The 22,335-nt window shown below is 41.1% G+C and overlaps 1 protein-coding gene across 2 annotated transcripts in view; it reads right to left on the reverse strand.

The window, feature by feature from the left end:
• prex2 (phosphatidylinositol-3,4,5-trisphosphate-dependent Rac exchange factor 2) overlaps positions 1–22,335 on the reverse strand; it is a 99,312-nt gene that overhangs the window by 10,108 nt on the left and 66,869 nt on the right. The window contains exons 30-39 of one of the 2 annotated variants that reach the window (XM_085173384.1): positions 22,174–22,302; positions 21,210–21,251; positions 19,304–19,401; positions 19,065–19,211; positions 15,369–15,471; positions 15,116–15,259; positions 14,898–15,012; positions 4,532–4,598; positions 3,320–3,510; positions 212–314 (exon numbers count right to left, since the gene is read on the reverse strand). In XM_085173384.1, coding sequence (XP_085029510.1) covers positions 212–314; positions 3,320–3,510; positions 4,532–4,598; positions 14,898–15,012; positions 15,116–15,259; positions 15,369–15,471; positions 19,065–19,211; positions 19,304–19,401; positions 21,210–21,251; positions 22,174–22,302 — 1,139 coding nt within the window. Of the gene's footprint in view, positions 1–211; positions 315–3,319; positions 3,511–4,531; positions 4,599–14,897; positions 15,013–15,115; positions 15,260–15,368; positions 15,472–19,064; positions 19,212–19,294; positions 19,402–21,209; positions 21,252–22,173; positions 22,303–22,335 lie in introns of both variants that reach the window. The other variant, XM_085173383.1, reaches the window with a different exon arrangement.

The following is a 22,335-nucleotide window of genomic DNA, read 5'->3' on the forward strand; positions in this document are numbered from 1 at the left end:
CACTGTGGTGATTAATCACCTTGCATCATATAATCAGGGTTTAAGTCAAAGGCAGCCAGGTAAGCTCTTTTTAACAGCCATTCAAAGCACAATTATTTTACCTTCAAAAACACTCCCTCTGAAATGTCAGAGACGTGTGTAAATGGATGGCACTGGGAAAACTACAAAGTGGGCAGCGGCTCGTTATAGCAGACATCTGCGAAACACATACCTGCTTCCTCATGACATCGGTGGCCTGCATGATGCAGCGAGGTGGAAGGCCGTGGTTTCGAGCCAGCAGGATGGCCTGCTCCAGTGTCACACTCAGGGTGCAGCTGTTAGAGAGAAAACATGCGGTCAGGCTTATTCTCATCAAACAGTGCAATGATGCTTAATCATCCTCTTTACCATCAATCAAAATACAGTATCCACTGAGGAAATCTGGGACTAGGACTTTGTGACGCCTAAAACAAAAGGTTTTTAATGTCTTTTTCCCAATTCCATGACTCTGCAATATTAAAATGCAGTCCGTGTTTGACACATGACGGCAGTCGAGCAGCCTGTGCACCAGACGGGGACTGAAAGTGAGATCTGACACTGAAACAAACATCAACTGAGAATAAAATCCAGCTCAGCTAAATCACATCACCATGAGAGCGTTTTGCTCCTCTTGACACCTTGCCATTACATCGCACCCACCTCACCTTCGCTCGTCTCCGCTCTAATGAATCACTGCACTTGCTTCTGAAAAGTCAATCACCGCAAGCAAACGCAGCGCATCAAGAGGATAACAAGTTCGCTGATCTTTGCCTTAGAACAAGCACAAGTGAGGGAAATTTGTGGTAGACCTCTGGGACTTGAGGAGACTTCCAGGTTTTCTTGTCCTCAGCCCAGAGAAAGAGGTCCAAGGACAAGTCAGTGCTTCTCCTTTGGCAGAGGCGCTATACTCACACCACCATAAGGATGCTATATGTGTAAAATGAGTGCTGACACGAGTCTGTGATTCATTAGTTGCAGCAAACTTTGTTCCCAGGCACATACACAGCCAGCCTCTTCCTCTTCTGCCTTTACACAGACACACGCACACACAGATGGCAGTGTGGGGATAGATCCTTAGAGAGCCAGTGACGGGCATCAAGGCTGCTGGATGACCTTTCTATGATAACAAGCTGTACTGGTAGATCGATCCAGAGCCTTTTCACTGCAAATTGAACTGTCCAAAGTTCCAACACTGTCATGATGCTGCTAAGAAATCTGAGCTGTTTGTTTAATATCTCCTCCTCTCATGGTAGGGTTTCACATTGACCGAGGAGAACGGAAGAGAAAAGAAAAAAGAAAAAAAAGAGCAGATGTGAGACGGGGGACTTATCACTGCCAGAAGCCGTTATTTTGAGTCAATCAAATCAAGATTTAAAAGTCCCCTTGAGTTTCAGTTGCATAACTTTATTACAGGGAAACAAGATACGATAAAAGTAATGAACCCAACAATCATTTCCAGTATGTGCCGAAAGATATCCCAGGAGAGAATTGCAGAGGATGTCCTTTCACAGGCCACCCCAGAATATTTTAAGCACCCGCTTTGAGCTTCCCACACCGATAAAGAAGTGGGGAGAAAAAAAAAAAAAAAGCTAAAAAGGAGGATCTTTAAATATCTCTTCTGCTGGAGCACGATGAAGGAACTGCACGAAATCTGTGTGTGTGTGCGCGTTAGCCTGCACATTTTCCCTTTTGATTAGGGCTGGTGAGATAGTATGAGATGATTTATACCCATTTGTTTTATGTTGTTCCATCACATATCCCATTTAAACTTTGTGTTTCTGCAGAGTGAGCCCATACTGATAAATGAACAAGAGAAAAAAAAGACACAAAAGAATGAAAGATAGAATTAAGAGGAGAACTAAAAAAAGGGGGGGGAAGCATAAACAGGCCAAATATAGAATTAGTAGTAACTTTTTTTTTTTTGCTCTCAGTCAGTGAATCCTCAGAGTAACTGGGGGAAAAAAAGGAAAACAGAGAAACGCTAGGGTTTTCTGATATCACCCAAAATATCACGCTTTCACTGTTATTAAAACTCATCCATCAAGCCAACTAATCCAATCAATAGTGCCTGAGAAGACTGTCACACTGATAATGCAATTTCCACATAGCTAATCTACTGGCTTGCTTTCACTGGCTTTTCAATTGTTCCAGATTTAGCCGGCGTGCTCACCATTTACATTTTAACAATTCGTAGTCAACAGAGAAAGCAGCAAAAATTGCTTCATTTTCCTACAATCTGTGCACTGTTAATAGTAGAAAGGGGTTTTATATATATATATATATATATATAAAACCCTGATCTGCTAAAGTTAATGACATTGATTTTTAGAAAACTTGCATCGGGCCAAGGATTTGCGATTCACTCTCCCGTCAAACAAAGTCCAATACGCCCATCATTCTCCAAGTTTAAAGGGTAAAACGGTGTTTAAAGAGAAAGCCTGTTGACAAATAAAGCTCTGATATGGCAGGTGTTGTCACCTGATGTGTCACTACACTTAGCCTGCGTATCTGAGTGAGTTGTAGCCAGTAAATGTAATTGGAAACACACAAATATAGGCTGTAGGTTCATAAACAGAACTCATTGCACAGACAGGAACTTTCTATTAGAGCTCTGTCAACCAGACCGCTCCATCCGCAGCCCTTTATCAAGCCATCAGTCACATACGGTGAATGCATGAACGAGCGTGTGCGAGCCTGCGCATATAACCGAGACAAAAAGATGTGGAAACTGTCACACGGTAAAGGAAGAGGGTATCAGAGAGACGGGTGGGTGGGTGGGTGTAGGGGAAGAGCAGAGTACGAGATGAAGATGAAAGCTTGTACTCGGGATCAGCGGTGACAAACGATCTGGATATTTTTGTCCTCGTGCACTGATGAATGCTGCCCTCAGCAGCAGGTGAATTAGGAAGCTGTATATAGAGTTCAGTGAGAATGGAAGTAATTGGTCCATCTCCTATGTATGCCTTCCTCTGGTCTGAGAAGCATGTCATTAACTAAAATATCCTGCTGTTAATTAATGCAGAGAAAAGTGTATTAATAGAAAACCCCAAGGGCAAACAGTGTGGGGCTCATGAAATTGAGATGTAGCTAGAGAATAAACTGAGATGCACGGGAGCAGGGAGAAACTGCGGTGGAAATGGGAAAGGTGAGAAGAGTGTCAACTCAAAACAGATGAAAGAGAAAGGAAAATTGCAAGTGCGCTGCCAAAAGAAAGAACATGATGAGCGCAAAACGTATAATTTAACTGGAGGCGGCCCATAGTGAGGTAGAAGACGCACAATACATGTGCCCACGCACTTACCGATGAACGCCGCTGTTGCACATGACAATGTGTGTGGCTCCCAGACGTGAGCAGAGCTCAGAGGCCACAGAGAGCAGCCCCACGCCAGAAGCCCCGCAGGCGGTGTACTGACAAGCAGCGGTGCGGCGACAACTAATAAAACTTTCCATCAGACGGTAGAGCTCCTCCAGAGCGTTGAGGGGACGCATTAACTGGACAGAAACAACGCAGAGAGGTTAGTGTGGGATTAAATCACAAAGAAAAGAAAAGAAACTGAGTAGATTATAAGGTTAACATTGGAGTTAGACCATTTCTGTCTTAGGCTGTCATATATAACAATCTGATCTAGTTGTTGGCTGATGGGATATCCATAATATAGTCAGGCACACAGCCCACTGACCTTCTGATTATAAGGAAAGCTAATAAGTAGACATTTGGGGTAAAGGGAGGAGTCTACTAGAGCAGCTTTGCTTGATTCAAAGAATAAAATATGCAGCCATAAATGAAGATCAAAGTTTCCTTTAAAAGCCACTGCATTGACTGACTTGTTAAGGCTGCTTCATTTGTTTTTCATAGTGTGGCGCCAGCCTCTCTCAGACATCTGTACCTAGCAGATGTCTCAGATCCTTGGATACTGGCTTCCTACTGGTCCCACAGAACTCAGCAACAACACATGGAGAAATCAGCCTTTAGCCACTGTGCCCCCAGGCTGTGAAACAGTCTGAGCTTCAGAAATCTGAGGGAAGGAGCTTCAAGACAAGGGGTGGCTGTAGCTCAGGAGGTAGAGCGTTTAATCTTCAGAGGGGGAGATTGGTGGTTTGATCCCATGCCAAAGTATCCCTCAACAAAATACTGAACCCTGAGTTGCTCTCCCACAAGTTTATCAGACTTTGAATGTTAGATAGAAAGGCGTAAGCGTACAAAAAAGTTGTTGTGTGAATGAGGCAAAAGCACCAATTTACACTGCATGGACAAAACTATTGGCCAAACCTGTTCACCCAATGCCACAGGTATGTAAAAGTCAAGCACCTAGCCATGCAGAGCTTGAGAAGAGATTCATGGTTTTAAATGGCTGAACAGCTGGATGTAACTTGGTTTTTCTTAAGGCAACTCTTCCTTTATAATTAGTAATTTCTTTCTCCTAATTAAATCTTAATTAAATTGAACACAGTTTTGCTGTTCTTACCTTTAGAAGACCATAAATACTGTGAGGCTGTGTAAGGTCGTTCTTACCTTATCTATAAGGGCTGCTTTTGGTGCAGAACTAGGCGGCATGTTGGACTGATCGAGGTAGAAAGCCCTGTGTGAGAAACAAACGGTAAGTTAATACATGTAGTAAGAGAGAAAACGCCACATACTAAAACCCATCACATGACACAAGACTTTCATTTAATAATCAAAAGTTGTTTTTCTATTTAGCGGTTCCACTGCATGAAATCCAAACTGTTTCCCTACACCATTAGGTCATCAGGAGAACTGGCTGGCTTTCTGGGAAAACTAGGCCACTTGCTCATTATGGACCGCCACCATCTGACTATCAATCATGAGAGTAACTTGGGCACAGCTAAGCAGAAACACAGACTAAGCATCTCTCGTCCTGGGCATCACTCCAAATGCCATTCCCTCATTCATTCATGGAGCACAATCAATGTTCCTCCTCCTCCACTGGAGGCAGCACTGCACTGGCGTCCTTGCAGATGGGCGCTGTATGCCGCAATGAGTCCTTCTGAGGTGGAGTGCTACTGGTGCAAACTCAGCAGTCTGTGGCTCCATCAAATCTCAGTAATCCAGCAGCGTGCTAAAAATAGATACACTACACCACATTAAACACCCTGTAATAAAATCACATACTCCATTACCTCTAGCTAGAAGCAATTATAATGTTTAACGTACATTCACCGATATAACACATTTCTGAAATCTCTAATATAATAAAGAAGCAAAAAAAAAAACTTTAAAAAAACTCAGCAACTGCAGACTGTGAAGGAGGGGGACTGTTTACAAGAATCAGTGAAGCACATCTCATTCATCTGCATTCACTCTGCTATTAAGTGATTAAAATCAAGCCAAGCAGGCATTCATTATGTCTGTGGTGTTTATGCTTGACATAATATTAATGAAATTAATTAATCAGGGCATAGTTAACACATCCCTGACTCAAGATTTTATAGCAATTATAAACTATTCCAGCTGAAATGAAAATTCATTGAAAAAACAAGCATTAAATATATACTATAGTCATACTGGAGGAAACCTGCACCCACCCGGTGAACCAACGCATATGTGTAAAAAACAGATGAATTTTCCTAATCACTTAAGCCTATTTAAATATTACACAGCATGCATCTATTCTGTGATACAGATGAGTCCTGAGTCTATTCTTTCACATGTAAATGTTTCCTGGTAACTAATGCCTATCGGCCAAATGATGCGTTAACTCTGAGGTGTGCTCTTCAAAAGGACTATGAGCAGACTTTACTAAGGGTTCAGATGCAGCTAACAGCCCATGTAATTGGTTCAAGATGACCTTATCATTCAAATGATGCTCAAGACAGACTAGGATAGTCTGAGCATTTAAAGTGGCCAAAAGCCCACAAATTGCCGAATAGCACATGTCAGGGGTAAACGGTCATTTAGTATTTGGCTTAAGCTCCATTTGTAAGTGAGTGCATACTTATTGGAATACGAGTGTGGCGTTCAAGGACAAATCTGAGAAGTAAGCGAAGGTTACATTCAACAGCTTCCAAAGCAAACACTATTCACTTACCAAATCAGCAGCACGCATTGAAAGACTGTGAACGCCACACAAAATGACATTTATTGGAATTCCTCACCCTGAAATAGTTCCTGTTCTGTTATCTGTTTACTCCAACTGTGAGCCCATTCACCCTCGTCCTTATCGGTCAACTGCTCAGACTTTTATCTTCAACGTATATAATAGAATCTGTCCGATAGCAGTCGACTTTTGTGTAACTGTCCAACTCTACTTTGTCTGCACACAGTTGTTTATCTTTTTCAGACAAAACAGACGCACCTCATCTCGCCCTTGCACGCTTCTTTTTTGCAGAACCAAGGTCATAATACCCACTGATTATCTCATCCTCCTGCGGTAAGAGTCGTACTAAAAATACCACCAACCACAGCTCAAGAAGCGGGCCAGACTCTCGTGGAGGTCTCTCTAATGACAAAATAATAGGAGTCCAACTTACAAGTGATGTGTGATTTAAAAAGGACCTGCGTTACATCTCCTGAGCCGATGATGTTTTGTCAGAGCTTTGGAAACTGAGCACCTTAGAAACCTTTATTATGGATGAAATATGACATTTTAAGGCCACACACAGTGTGCAAACATACCACCGTGCGGTAAAGAACACACACAAACACACAGGGTTGAAAAATCCACTGGGTGTTATTTCTTCACACTGTAACACACTATAACGGCTCCAGTTTCGACTCCCCTTACAGGCATCGATTTTCTAACCCACCTGCACGCTCTAATGTTAAAATTGAAAAACTTCTCTTATTTAATTCTCAAGTGTTTTTTGTATTGTTTTTGTTGTTTGTTTTTGGGGAAAACTATGCCAATCAAAGCTTGAGCCTACCATCTGAAAGTAAGTGTGTACCAAAAATAAAGGTTGCATTAAGTATGTGCAATCAAGCTTGTCGTGCTTACAAGAATTTGCCTTCCTCGTGTTTTTGCTTTTAGTAGAGACTGAGACAACCATAGGTAAAGCTTGCTTGTGGCTCTCTCTGAAATAACAACAAAACAGAAAACCGGACACGCGCACACACACACACGGCCAATAGCGTTTCACATGAGGCTCTAATGGAGAATTTGGCTGCAGGCCAAAGATGACCTGCTCTGCATGTAGCCGGTTTTCTTTCACTGAGCCAATGAGAATACTTAATTCTCTTTGTTTCTTTACCTTCATGACAATAAGGCTCTCGAGGCCCTTTATAGCACGGGAGCATTAGCAGTCAGCTGCAACGTCAACGAAGAGGAATCTGAGGCACAGATGTTTTCAGACAAGTAGCGTGGGAACACTTGTATTAGCGCCACATCCTGCACATTAAACCGTCCAAAAGAAACATAAATTGCCCCCTTGAATTAAACGTGTTAATGCTTTCCGTGGGTTTAGTTTCATACTCATTCACACAAGTAAATTGTCTTGAATTTATGCCGTTACGTATGACCTTATGTATGGTCCATACTGGTCCATGTAAATCACTCAGAAAGCCATGATTAATGACACCCTCCATTATTAAATTCTCCTCTCTGTGTGGCAGAGCTACCTGGGGGCTAATGAGGGCTTCCAAGGACCCTCGCATACCGCACGGCGATGTTAGCGCAATGACACCAGTGAAATGGTGTGTGTGAATGTGTGAGAAAAGTCATTTTCTTATCCCACACATTTGTCCTATTTTTACAAAGATGTAAAAGCACATGTTGGTGGATGTAATATGTACCTGATCTTTGACATCTGTGAATACACTGCCATGTATGTCATGCCATATAATAAAGAGAGAAATTCCAATCCTTTTCAGCTAAAGCAACATTGTGCTACTCTTAATGAGTAGTTACTGTGTGACTAAAACGCTCTCACTGGGACACTGAGGACATGCAAATTTACTAAAATACAAGGTGAGCGACTTGCTTAAAATGGGGACCAAATTTATGATCCTAATGGGGCACATAAATAAATGCAAAGTATTCCTGGATCTTTAAAACTAGTGCCGGACGTGGCACAGAGCTGAGTCAAGGTCCACCGCATTAAGCATCACTATGTGCAGAGCTGTCATCATTACAGCCAATCAATGATTGAATCAAAGAGAAGTGATAAATGGGAAAAAGCTCAGCCCTCTGGGCTTTATAAACAGAGGTTCAGTGCACACTAGCTGGAGTAGAACGAAGCCTCTCCACCTTCCTCAGAGCTCTAGTGAATTGGGACTCCCTCTGCCAGAGCAAAAACTGCAGCATTTTCCAAAGTGGAGAAAAACAGAAAGAAAGCAATGATGCTGCTTGGGACTAGCATAGAAGACCAAAATATCTTCCTCCTGAAGTTAGGTTAATATCCATAGGCAATCGCTATAATAACACTGAATATCTAGAATTATCCATAAATACATAATATCCATAATAGCTCAATTAAGCCAAATTCTTCACTAAACTAAAAATACTCAAACGAGCTGCACCGCTGCATGACTTTTGCTCCGCCTGGAAGCGTAATCTTTTTAGAGTCCTGCAGTGCTAATGCATGCCGAATGGAAAGATTTTCCACAGTAGCTACTGCTATAACTAACAATACTGCCGTGAGCCAAGAGGAAGGAAAAACACCATCGGTTAGAGGTAGAAACTGTGTTACTGGAACACAGCTATATACTGGTGATGTTGAGCACTGTGCTGCATGTGGAACAATCTAAAGTCATGTCAAACTACCCATCATTTCCTTTTCTGGGCATATACTGAGGATGTGTCCTGAGAGATCTACGCCAAGGAAGCTGCCCAGGAGGCTTTTATTGCTGGTATAAATTTACATGCCTTTTTTTGTTGACGTTTTTGAGGATGCCAGCTGGAGTGGATACATGCAGCTATCTAAGTATAGGATAAACCTACCTCGAGCCATTAACTAATCAAGTGAATCACATTGATGGACATTTGGCATTTGAACACATCTATGCTCTGTTCCAGCAGCAGGCAAGTGAAATCTAAAAAGGAATGAGGGAATACTGCAACGGTGTTAGACCTGAAAATATATAGCCTGTGACAGGCATTAAACACTTTTGCTTAAACAACATAAAGTGAAGCGATATGATTATGGGGTCCATATGGCTGGTAGAGTATCTATATGCGCAAATGTCTTAGAAGAAGCTGTGGTGTGATGACAAATGACTGTTTAATTAACAAAACATTAAACAGTCTAATAATATAAACCAACAATTGGATAGAGCTATACATCTAAATTTATTGCTTATCAACCAGCATGCACAGAATCATTATACTGCATTTGTCAGACTGTGTAGAATTTTTATATCCACATAAATCAAGCTTTTGTTTCTTCTTTTTAAAATCAGAGGGACATCAACTGCCAAACATTTTCCCCCGTTACTGCCAAATGTGTTTTAATTAGGGAGAAATGCTCAGTGGCTGCAGCACAACATTGCAGTTTCTCCACTGAGGCTTCCTGCTTACACTCTCAGATACTGTTACACCTGCAACAAGAATATGCTGCACATACAAGTCATGAGCAGACTACATTTAGCGACTGCTGCACCTTTATATTCTTGCACTGGAAGGGTGTATCTACATGGAAAACCCAGGTCCCTCCTGAAAGGTCTTGTCAATAAGAGCAAAATGTGATAAAAATCATGAACCTGCAATAATCTCTCCCCCTCTCTCTCTGAATAATGCATTTGCGTGCTCTCTGCTCTGATTCTCCTTTCGTCAATCTACTTTCCCTGACCAACTCTCTCTTGCACACACTGCCCTCAACCCATCATTCTCATCCCCTCTCTGAAATCCCCACCTTGCCATTTCACCATTTCAATCTTCCCTCTTCTATTATTACTGATCCTAAAGGGAGGGAGGGGGATGGGGTGGGGGGGATTTCTCTTCTTTCCATGTACTTCTACCCATTTTGAGAGAGTTTTCTTATTCCCTCAAATAAACTCGATATCTTTGTGATTTTTGCACGACAGGGAACTTGCATGCGATTTAAGCGAACTGCAAACCTGTGACTAAGGAATCTGTCACTTTTGAACACATCAGTGTTTCTGGGTCCTTTTAGATAAATGCACATGTCAGCTAAGATGGTTTATGCAAGCTTGAAAACGTGGGTGCAGTTTCTGGCTCTATATACCGCTGACTAACCCATTCTGGCCCATGAGTTCATGTTTTGTGGTTAAACTTGTGAGTGACTTCATCTGACATGATGGGTTGGCACAGATCATGCTGCGTCTTTTTGTGGGTACGAACAGTGAAAGCCATAGACACAGATTGTGGTATTATTTACCGCTCTGAAATTGTCCACAACACATGCTGGCAAAGATCAGGGTAAGCACAAAAATATTAGTTGATGTAGACATAAAATATTACCTTGTGCTTCAGCATTTCACAATGAAAAGCACCGCATGGACAAAATGATGCACGCAAACCCCAAATCGTTCCTGCAGAAAAACTTGTTTCTTTTAAACGGGATCCCACAAGAGGAAAATATAATGAGAAGCTCTCTTTACCTTTAATTCAAAATGATTCCACTGCCAGCATTTGATAAAAAGAAATGTTAGTTTAAAAATAAAAATCTAATTTCTAAATAACTACACCTTCAGGGTCCCAAATGCACATGGGTTCTTGGGAATAATGGGAATCTGTCTAAGGAGTCGACAGCAAGACAGCGTTCAACCCTCATTCCTGCAGTTCATTCAGTTCAGTAATGTGTGTTCAGCACTCGGTCTGTCTGTCAGTCAGCCTCTGGCTCCGGCCCACAGCGTGGGTTTAACCCAACACTGCTGTGGCTGAACTCCAAGGATAACGAGGTGCTCGAGGTTGGAACTCTGCAGCGGAGGGAGGAGTGACATCACAGCCTGGTCTGTGGTCAGCCGGATGACACATGGCACCCGGCAAAAGAAAACTGCTGGTAATATTACACGGAGTGAGACCACAGCACTAACTACTGAAAACCACCTGGGACTGTTTACTTTGTGACGTTTAAAACAAGGAAACACTCTGGGTGGGAGCAGAAACGGGCAGTTGTTCACATCTGGCTTCACTTCACTTTCATATAAATGAATGACAATGAATGATTCCCTAGCAAATTTAAAGCAACAGTATTGATTTGCATGCTTTTTGTGATCCTTAATTTGATTTTTCATTTCTGGATATACACATCATTTCAGTGACTATCGTTTCAGTGAGGTGATTAAATCAAGTTCAGGTCTTCCACATCACTGGCTTTCACATTGCTTCTCTATTATTTTTAAATATGCTATTGATATGCTATGCAGCATCATCACTTTAGAAAAGGATGATGGTTTCCCACTTCTTCTGAAAACTTTGTTATCTTGGTTGCCATGGTGACGCCTCCCCACTTTCTCTAATAAATTAAAAATTAAAATAGATCGGTTGTTTTTCACCATTTCAAATTCTATACATACATGTTTTGTATGTGCTGATCCGTTTGATGCCAAGTTTCTGAGCACCTTTGAATGTTTTAAACATGAGTCTTGAGGTCTGGTTTAGCTCATGCGTTTTGTTTTTGTGTTTTGTTTTGTTTTTTTGTTAAGCTTTGCGGACAACCCTAAAGCTCGAATAAATTCCAAGACGACAAAAAGTTAATTGAGGATCATCACGTGTATTAATCATCATTTATTCACTGGACACATTTTATTTTACAGTATTTTCCCACAAAATGTGATCTGTGAAAAAAGGATGGCAGCAAGAGTGAAAGGGGAGGTTTACAAGGGGGCGTCCGAAAGAAGGAGAAAAATAAGAGGTGGAAGCAGTTACTGACAAACAGTTGCAGTTAAGTTTATGTGCTCAGCTCGTGTGCTTTGCATTGTGATTTCTCGCTGGTGTTGCTGCAGGGAATCACATCAGCAGAAAATAAAGAAGTCAAACTGCTGCCCACACTCAAAAAAAAAAAGAAAAAAAAGAAGTGACTTTTTGTAGAGTCGTTGCTTGGGAGCAGATATATATGTCAACTCTACACCCCCTGATTCACCCCACTAGACTGCAGTATATATACAGCATGAGGCCTGAAAACTGTCTTGAGAGCTTAGAGAGCTTATTGGATTTCAACTGAAATAATCAGCCGTTTTATGCTGCAACAGGTTTTGCTGAAAAGCAGTATTTGAGAAGAGCACAGTCTCCAACAGTTTCACTCTGCTTGTATCCCTGAAGCACACTACCTCTCCAAATCCCTACCCAGCACCCCTAATGCTCCCAAAATCACCAGCCACACTTGCTTGCCTGTAAGACACATCTGCTCTGAGTTAATGCTGGAGCCTGTACTGTCAATTCAATTTAAGTTTTTTTAAGTAAATGTATAAGTGTACAGACATTTACAGTACATGTGCACACATGTCAAACCAAAGGCTGTCCTAAACAACATGGCTTAATTCCAGAAAGTTCCTACTCTATGTGTATGGTTTGCACCATTTAGAAACAAATGGTTTGCTTAGATAATTCATGTGAAAAGGTTACAATAGAAAATAAGATGAAAAGGTTAGACTAATGACATTTTAGATACTGATAACCTTTATCTTCAATGCAGTCTGCAGAAATGGAGCTGATGAGATGAAAGAGATGCAACAAAATAGCAATATTTGACTATTAAAAAGGTTGTAGAATCCCAGGAGATCTGACGCACAAAGAGTTAGGAGGGCAAGCAGAAAAGGCCCATGCACAGCAAAATCTGCTCTCCTAAATTCTGCTTTGGGCAATCTGATACTCACAAAACACTCAAACTAAACACTGCAAACAATTTAAAAACTCTCCCCAGAAAGCAGTCCCGGTAATGAACACTTTGCTTGAGTGGTTCGGTACTGATGTGGCACGGGACTGCTCAAACCTTAAATTATTCAAACCCCCACAGCATGCCCGTCCCTGAATGCTAAGAAAAAGTTCTGATACAAGATCTGCTTTGTATTTAATTATCCGCCCGACCTGCAGCAGATGTTTAGTCGACGCTGATATGTCAAGTTGTCGAACTTTTGAGGTATTCAGCGAGGGAAACATATTTTAACTGGGCTTCAAACATCTCTGCATGAGAAGGATTGTTAATTTTTATGAACCGGGATAGTTTATAAAAATCATCATTATTTAGTGTTGATGTAACAGGACTCTTAGTTACACTGGCAGAAGGATGTAAAGAAGGCTTTCTGCTATGATGAATTTGTGTCCAATCATCATAACTGAAAGAAAATCAGCCTATATATTTATTAAGCTCTCATCTTGCAACAGGACATTTGTAACACTTCAAAAGCCACATGTAACTTCTAAATTAGATAGTCTAAGAATTTCCAGTTTATACACAGCTGGTTTTAATGTGATTTCAGCTCTGTGAAATCACAAGCTAGCCTTTTCATTAAAACTGCAGCGATCCTCTGACAACATAGTGCAAACTGCAGGTCAGAAGTTCACATCCACTCATCAGGGGTATGAAAGTCATGGTAATTTGGGGTTTTTAATAATTTCTTTGAACTGTTCTTTTTCCAGATTGGAATGATTGTACAGATTACATCTTTAATGACTTTGAAAAACAAGAATTGGATGCACAAGTTTGAATTTATTTTGGATTTTTCTCTCATTCGCATGGGCTTACAATTATACATATAGGCTTAAATGTCTACATACACTCACCTAAAGGTTTTTAAAAGTGTTGAAAGTTCTACAGTATCTTTTAGCTTGACAAGACCAAGTCCTGTTAACTACTCATAGGTGATCGTGATTGGTTACAACTCTTTGAAGCACAAAAAGGATTTGTTTGAGAGCACTCACCAATAGAACAACGAGAAAGTCCAAGAAACTCATTGAAAATCTAAGAAGAAGAATTGCACATTTACACATATTTTAAAGGTTTCTTGGAGGCATTTCTAAGTTCAAACAATATATGCAAATACAAGTTATTCAGATGGGGCATCACTTTGCCAAGGTCTGCAAGAAGACCCAAACTGTCACCCTCAGATAAGAGGAAATTGGTTAGGATGTTAGGAACAACCCAGGAGCCTGTCTGTATTAGATAAATTAAAAAATAAATTTGGTTTTTAATGTCATTAAAGACATGTGCTGTATAATCATTCCACCCTGGAAAAAGAACAGTTCAAAGAAATCACTAAAAGACCACAAATTACCATGACATTCACGCCCATGCTGAGAATATATCAACTTCCGACCACAACTGTACACTCGCTCATTGCCATTTTCAGGAAGTTAAATAAAGTTAAGTTCTCATTTATTACTCCCAAAGGCATCTTCTCCTCGTTTCTTTTCATCGTATTTAATTATCCTCACTTGGCCAATCACAGAGGGTCTCACAGAGGTGTGCAGCAAACCAATGTGGTGCGAGGGAACCGAGTGCAGCAGCTGTAAATGCACTGCATCAGCAACGGTGACATGCTGGGCACCCTCATCCAATCACTGCTTCCCCCTGCTGAGTGCGTTCGCAACCAATCATAAAACATTCCCGCTGTGTTTCTCTCAGCCAATCACCTTGAGGCCCCGCTGGGTGTTGACACCCAAGTCTGACTGAATTGGAGGTCATCTTGATTTATACCAGAGTGTAAAAAAGCCAAATCACAAAGGGAACGCAATCTCAAAGTGTGAGTGTGTGACTCATACAGTTCATACGCATATTAGCGTAGCAGACATTCCAGTAGCCTTTTGTGTAACTCTTATTTATCCTTTTTTTTTTTTTTTTACTTTTAATTTACTTTTAATCAAGCTAAGAGGTAGAGATTTTTTTATTTTAAGGATTCTTGTGTTATTTCATGATATTTTTTGTATTATTATCATTATTATTATCATCATTATTATTATTATCATTATTACATTATTATTGGATCTATCTAATCCATCCGTGTGTGTGTGTGTCATTTACAATACCTCAGTCTTTTGTTGTACTGCTTGACCTTATCCAATGAGGCAGCATTGATTTGGGCCTGGTATTCCTCCACTGACACATTATCTCTGTAGTAGTATCCTTCCATACTCTCGAGCGCTAAAAAGGGATCAACAGAGCAAGTGAAAGATAAAGGCATTGCATATACTGACCACGCATAATGTGAGGACTGATCTTCTTACAGCAGTTAGGCTCACTTTACCTTGTGTGAAGAGAACTGGGTAGATTTTGACACCTCCTCCGTTTTTCAGCCTGTAAGGCAGCTGAGAGAAATAGAAACTCTCAAGGTAGAAGCAAACTTTCAAGGCCTGGAGATTGCCCTCCACCTGGTATGAAATGGGCATGTCTGCCAGAGGAGAGGAAAGGGAGAGTTTAGAATTTATTAATAGCAATCAGAACCCTGTGATGATAACCGTCAGAAGATGCTAATGTGAACTAAAACACAGAGTACATACTGGCAACAAGAGGCTCCCCTTCAAATTCCTGGAAGTAGAAGGTGACTTTCTCCAGGTCAATTAGGGCTACTTGAGTGTCTTCCAGCATGGCTTGCTCATCAGTCTGAAAAGAAAATTAGAGCACAAAAGTGTTTGTAAAAGGAGGAAAGTGTAATGGCCGGTTATCCACAGATCCTAAATAAAAGGGGAACTACTTCTACTTGAGGGCACATTAGCCATTAGTATAATGTCTACCAGGTAAGATGCAGCCAGGTTGTGGGTAATGTCGACACCTGGTTTTCAGAAGGGAAAAAGCTATGGCCCATCCACCAAATAAGACATTTTAACCTTTAATCTGTAATGCGCAATGCATGCCTCCATCCATCCATTTTCTCCCGCTTATCCAATTCATTGCCACAAAGGGGCTGAAACTCCTCTCGGCTGTCACCGGCAAGAAGTGGGTAGACCTGGACAAGTCACCAGTGTGGTGGCAGGTCTAACTCAACAGGACAGACAACCAGGAACGCTCACATTTATAGCAACGGGATTCATTTAGAATCACCACTTTACACATCATCCAGCCAGAGTAGCTGGAGAGAACCCACACAGGCACCAGGAGAACATGCAAACTCCACATAGGCAGCACGGTGCTGCAGAGGTCAGCACTGTCACTTCACAGCAGGAGAGGCTGGTGGGTTTGAATCCTCCAGCCAGCTGCAGCATTTCTGTGTTGAGTGTGCATGCATGTAGAATACACCCCTCTTACAGCAAATATAATCTTCCTCCAGAGGAGAATAATGAAGTTCTCACATTCAAGCGGTGCCTAATAATTTATAATACCTCATGGTTTACAAGCCTGCAAATCTTGTTAGCTGATACACAGTTCAACAAGGGTAAATCACAATTTAGTCTCACCATTAATCTGTGATGATCACAGTAGAGAAGTCATACTATCCAACCAGTTTTACTTTTTTCCTTCAGTGTTGGCTTTGGCTAGTTTGACATTTTGCATGTATCACTGTTAACATGCTACACACTTGAAGAGATGAAAATTAACTTTATATATGCATCTTATGTTATATGCTTGTAGTTTCTTACACCACCCCTGCCTACTTTAACTGATGAAATACCTTAGATTTTAAAAAACATCGAGACTTAAGTAACATTTTAAGCAAATATAAAGACTACATGCATGTGAACTAACTGATGTAATCCACCTCCAACACTGCTCTCATTTTCATGTTGCGTTTTCTCTTTTTTTTTGCATTGTATCTGACCCATACAGTTATATCTATCTGATAAATATAAAAGTTGCCACTGACGCATGCTCTGCTCTTTACAGGGGATCCTGCTGTGCTCTCACCATCACTAACACTAACTTTTCATCTATGCAGATGGAAGCGATCCTCGTCCTTCCATACATGCATGTGGAACTTTGTGTGTCTGCTCAAGCCAAATACAAAATTACTGCAGATGGAAATGACAGTCTTCTTTTGACTGCAGTACAGTGGTCCTCACTGAAAAAAAATATTTAAGTGCACCATCACTCAGATTTGTAGTGGCACAGCACTTTAGCATTGATATGTTCATATTTGCTTCAGATTGATTGCTTATATATCTCTGACTGTGTGTGTGTACATGTTTCCATTTCAAACATCCACAGAGGCAACCCTAATGGCAAGCGCGTCTGCTTGTGGCCACAGTGATAGCACCTTGAATATTTTGATTCTGACACACTGCGCTCCTCAGTCACCCTTCTTCCCATTTCATTTCTTCCCCCGTCTCTTCTGCTTTCCATCCACCACATTCAGAGGGATAAACAGGAGCAGCGGTGGAAGAGGATTAGGGCCTTTTTCTAAAAACACATTTGAGATGGCCCGACATGTGACAGAAGGGTACCCACTGTCCTGCCAAGTGACACCTGCTGTGTGTGTGGGCAAGTTTATCTCAGAGGATGTGACATAAACACATTACCCCCGACACACACGGTATTCAGTGCACACAAAAACGCAAACACACACACATTCACAACGTGCCCAGCTCCACTCATACCGCCTTTCATGCGGTGCCCTGAAAAGGAACGTGTTGAGATTTCATTGGAATCACCTGCAGGTACCGAGGCCCTAGTTTGTTCCACAGAGACACTTGAAAGAGAAATTTCTTGAGACAGACAGAGAGGGGAAGGCGTGCAGAGAAAAAGGCAGTATGGCAGCAGGCAAGGAGAATCAACCATCATTTCCTAGGTCTTGACATAAGCCACCTACCCCTCTAACTTAAATAAACAGTCATCCACAAATGGCGGTAAAGAAGCAAATAACAGCTTTCAAAAATATATCACCAGTCCTTCAGCTACTTAAACTAAAATTTTGGCTTCTCGAGCTTGGTTGAAGAAACATTTGAATTTATTAAAAACCTTGGTGGGAAATGTTAATATTGATCCCACTGAGGTTGCAGTCTGTGCTTGGCTCGGTATTAGCAGCGGCTGTTCATAATGAACTCCTGCCTAGACATGTGTGATAAAAAACAATCTGGGAAAAACAAAGCTCTAACAACTACGCGTTTTGGTTTTTAAGGCATTTGAGATCCATTTGAGATCCAGATCCAGATTAAATAGTAACTATGCTGACCAGGAAGCTGTCCGATACCTAAATGTTTAAAATCCACATAAATAGTATCTTAGTTGGTAGCTGCAGTTAATGACTGAGCTGTAGCTCAAAGCAAAATCTTGTTGCGTAGCTCATAACATACAGTCATGAGAAAAAGAACGTTCGAGAGAGTAAATCCTTACTGCTTCCATATAAATTGAGAAGAAAAGCAGTAACCAGGCACTGCTAATCGAATGTACACGAATAAGTGATCATAAGCAAGTGTGAGCACTTTTATAAGCAAAAGTTTGGGGATTTTGCAGCTCTGGGGCATTCAGATGTGTTTTAACACAATGCTACAATGGACTCACCCCAAGCTTGAACTGTGCAATGCTGGGAAAAACAGCAAAAAGCCCAAGAGCTGCTTCTTAGGCTCAGTTAGCAAGTTAAATGTTAAAGTTCATGAGCGAGCCATACCACTTATTTATATAGCACTTTTAACAACAGCAACAGAGCTGACCGAAGTGCTGTACAATAACATTAAAAAACAAACACAGGCCAAAGGTCCTGTGCAACTAGTAGTTACTGAGTCAACATGTGAGTCCCGTGAAAACATATTTCACATGGCTGTAGAAAACTTTGAAACTCAGTAACCAATACTGGTTGATATGACTGATTGTTTGGTATGCTGTTTGTTTATCAGAACATGAAAGGCGCTCTGGCAAGATAAGTAACATATCACATCATATTATATGTCTTACCACCACATTAATTATAGACTAAAAATTAAAGTCTCAACAGCATTTTAGGTTCAAATTCAAGAGGGGTCACGTTGCTCCACAAACAGAGACCCGTTCATAGAAAGAGTAAATACAAACCATCAGAATCTCCAAGGATGTCCAAGCATGCATGGCAGGAGTTCACTTACCCAGGGAGAATGTGCCAAACAAAATACAAATGTGAGCAAGGGGATTTCTAAACACATGATGTCCCCTGATAGCACTTAGCTGACGCGGCTATGGTTATAACTGTCATTTAAAAATAACATTTACTTTTCAGGCTTGATTATTTTACAACAAAATGAGCAGCAAACTCCTGTTTTCACAGTGTCTATATCCAATCTGTCGCTCACCAGATTGGGCGAAAGGAGGGACTGGAAGTGGAACAGCAGCCCAGCACTGGCAATCTGCTCGAGCCATCGACGGCTAGCTTCCTGGGCCTCCTGAAGGTCCTGCGAGTCAGGGATTTCCTGGTCAACGTCTTTCCCTACATTGCAGAACTGAGAGAAAATACAGAAAAGCTAAGCAGAGAGCTGAGGAAAATAACTGTATCTTAATTCCCAGTTCTAAACAAGTCACATACATAATTTACCTGGTTGAGGACAGCCAACAGATGCTCGGAGAAGGCGCACACAGACGCAACTAAAGACTGACAGAATACCATATCGCGACGTAGCTGGATCTCTGAGTCTGCAAGGAAACAAAGAGAGGTGTGAGACTGAAAAGAAAATCATGATGAGTAAAGAGCTCAAGCAGTGAAAGAAGTTGAGAAGTCCATCAGGAAAAGATGACAGAGAAACAACAGAGCGAAGAGTCAAGATTAAAAACGGCAGTGTAAAGCAATGAGGGTTAAAGAAATAAGTGCCACAGGTCTATTATGGTAATTAAAGAGACTTTCAGTAAGGTGAACAAAAGGCTGCCCTCCCCCACCCCTCCACATGTGTTGGGTATTAAATAATGTATCAGAAAAAAATGAGAGCAAATGACAGGTGTGCCCAAGCGGAAAATAATTGGCTGCCATAATTTCGAGAGAAATAGGCCCCTTTAAAATGTTCAGCAATCCAACTGAGTTAAAAATAGGTTCATGAACCTCAGAAATGAATAATATGAATGTTGCAGGGAATGACCGCAAACTTTTTGACACTATTAACCCAGTTCCCGGGGGTCTGTAAATGATCGTAATGTCTGAGTTTTATCACCAGTTATTCTGTCCTGGCTTCTCCAGTATAATAGTGCCAACACAAGTAGTCCTATAGATTTTGATTTATAGCTTTCATTGTGGCAACGTGGAAGTTATTTTTAATGGAGTGGTTCCCAACCTTTTTACTATGGGATTTTGTTTTTCTTTAAATAATACACCTGTAACTATAATACATCACTGTCCACCTGCAATGCCTTTTGAGTCTATCCATAATAGGAATTATGCTAAATTTCAGGTCTCCGCTGTCGTTCTCAAAACAGTATTTCAAAGTATAAAGGTAGGGGTGGTTTTAGTGGTTTTTTTTTAGCGTTTGATGGGTCATTTTAAAATGCCATTATCCAAAATCCATTAGAAGTACTTGACCCAGTTCCTTCAAAGTTTTCAGGGCAAATACCTGCTACTCTGTGACTACGGACTCTCAGGAGTGTAGCTCAAGTTAACAAAAGATGATGGATGCTCAAAATCCTTAAAATATTTGGATGTCCTCGTTATTGACAGCAGATTTGAAGGCCAGTAGAAACCTCAGTTTTTAAGGGAGGGAACTGATATTTTATTTCACAGCTTCTCGTATACAAGGCACAAAATATTTTTTAAATCATTGGTTATTAAAGTTTTTTTTTTTTTTAAGTGATGGCCAGATGGGAGGGATTTTAATTTTTTGGCTCCTGACACCTTCTATTGTAAGAAACTGAGATCTAATCCTTAGATATGGCAATGTATTTCTGACTCTTATATTTTGCATTTAATCATTAATATCAATCTCTGGGTTGCTTCCACGTTGTGCCTTTTGTCCTCTCTCTCCCCCTCCTCACCCCCAACCCCTTGCGGCAGATGGCTCCCGAGCCCGGTCCTGCTGGAGGTTTCTTCCTGTTAAAATTGAGTTTTTCCTCCCTACTGTCGCCAAGTGCTTTCTCTTTGTGGTCATTTGATTGTTTGGGTTTCTCTCTATAATTGTTGGTCTTTATGATGCGAGGCACTGTCGTTGTGTTTTGGTGCTATAGAAATTAACCTGAACTGAATTATAACTGTAACACAAAGTGAAAATTGTGCTCTATGATTAAAGGTGCACACATGAAACTATTTTCTGTGTTGTAGGTATCTGACTTAATTCTTTCCCCTTTCTTTCATGTTTTGTGTCTGCATCTTATTGAACTTTGAGTTTGGGTCACGAGCACACAGCAAAGTCTATGGGAGTGCTGTTTTGGGTTTCACTCTTAAAAAAAGGCCTAAAATTAATTTGCTATTGCAATCTGTATTTAAACAGAGTAAATCTTCAGTGTAAAAGGAAGGGACAAACCTGTATACTGTAGTAGGACCAAGAGCAGTCGAGTCTTCACCTCTGAATAAAACAAAAATTCAGTGAGGCAGTGGACAACCTTTTATCAAATCAAATAGACCCATTTCTCCTTAACTGAACTGACCTATACTTTAAATTTAAAGTCCTAAAGTCATAAATAGGACAACTCTGTGTAACTTCACTCCATCTGAGCATATAAAAAAACCCATAACATCATAAAAACAACCAGAGGCAAAGATAACAACATAAATCCTCATTTGTTTATAGCCATCTCAGAGCTCCGGGTGTACTAGCAGGAGGCTGCACTGCTTGAAAAGCCATCATGGGAAGAGGAGGGGAAAAAGTAGCATACACAGGGCCTCTGCTTATTATTAATAAGAGACTTTTCTCAAGCGTGACCGCCCGCTCACCTTTCCCAGGAGTGTTGTGTGCCTGGCCTTTGTTTGTATCTGGGAATTAGTGCTAGTGTGTCATGTACAGTATTACTGTATGTGTCTGTGCATTTAATCTGTCTGCCAACGAACACAAAAGCCACACACTCCCGTTGGGAATAAATATGGACGAAATGTCTCTCTGGATAAAAATCAATAAATAAAGGAATCTCACAGAGTGCAGCTCTTTAATTCTCTGCATGTGTTCAGCTCCACCTCTGTTCCTCCAATTTATGAATCCCAGGATGGTTTCAGGTTTAAAGGTTAAGGAAAGTGCTGCAGTTAGTGGGACTGCCTGTACCCACACAACTGTAACAGAGGTTATTATTACAGCTCATAAATGCGACGAGGTTTACTGGATACTCCGTCAATTTAAAGCACATTTCTTCTCCAGCCAGACATGTTCTATCCATGATAAATATTTGATGTGACTGTGTGAGCAAGCTACAAGGCTTTAGCATTGAGAAAGCATAAGTGTAAGGGGCTGGATGTGCATGTTAACCATGTGAGGAGCTGCTCGGGTACACGCTGACCTTCAACATATTTAGTTATGGTTTGTGTGAGCGCCTGAACGCTGCTGGGAAGGTTCCAGGGATCCTGCTTGACGTGGAGACGCAACTTTTTGGTGCAGCTCACTCGGGGCTCCATCTCCTGCTGAAACTCTGACAGAAACACAAACATACACGGTAAATTAG

The sequence above is a fragment of the Neolamprologus multifasciatus genome, chromosome 9, assembly GCF_963576455.1.
Source record: "Neolamprologus multifasciatus chromosome 9, fNeoMul1.2, whole genome shotgun sequence".
Classification (NCBI taxonomy): Eukaryota; Metazoa; Chordata; class Actinopteri; order Cichliformes; family Cichlidae; genus Neolamprologus; species Neolamprologus multifasciatus.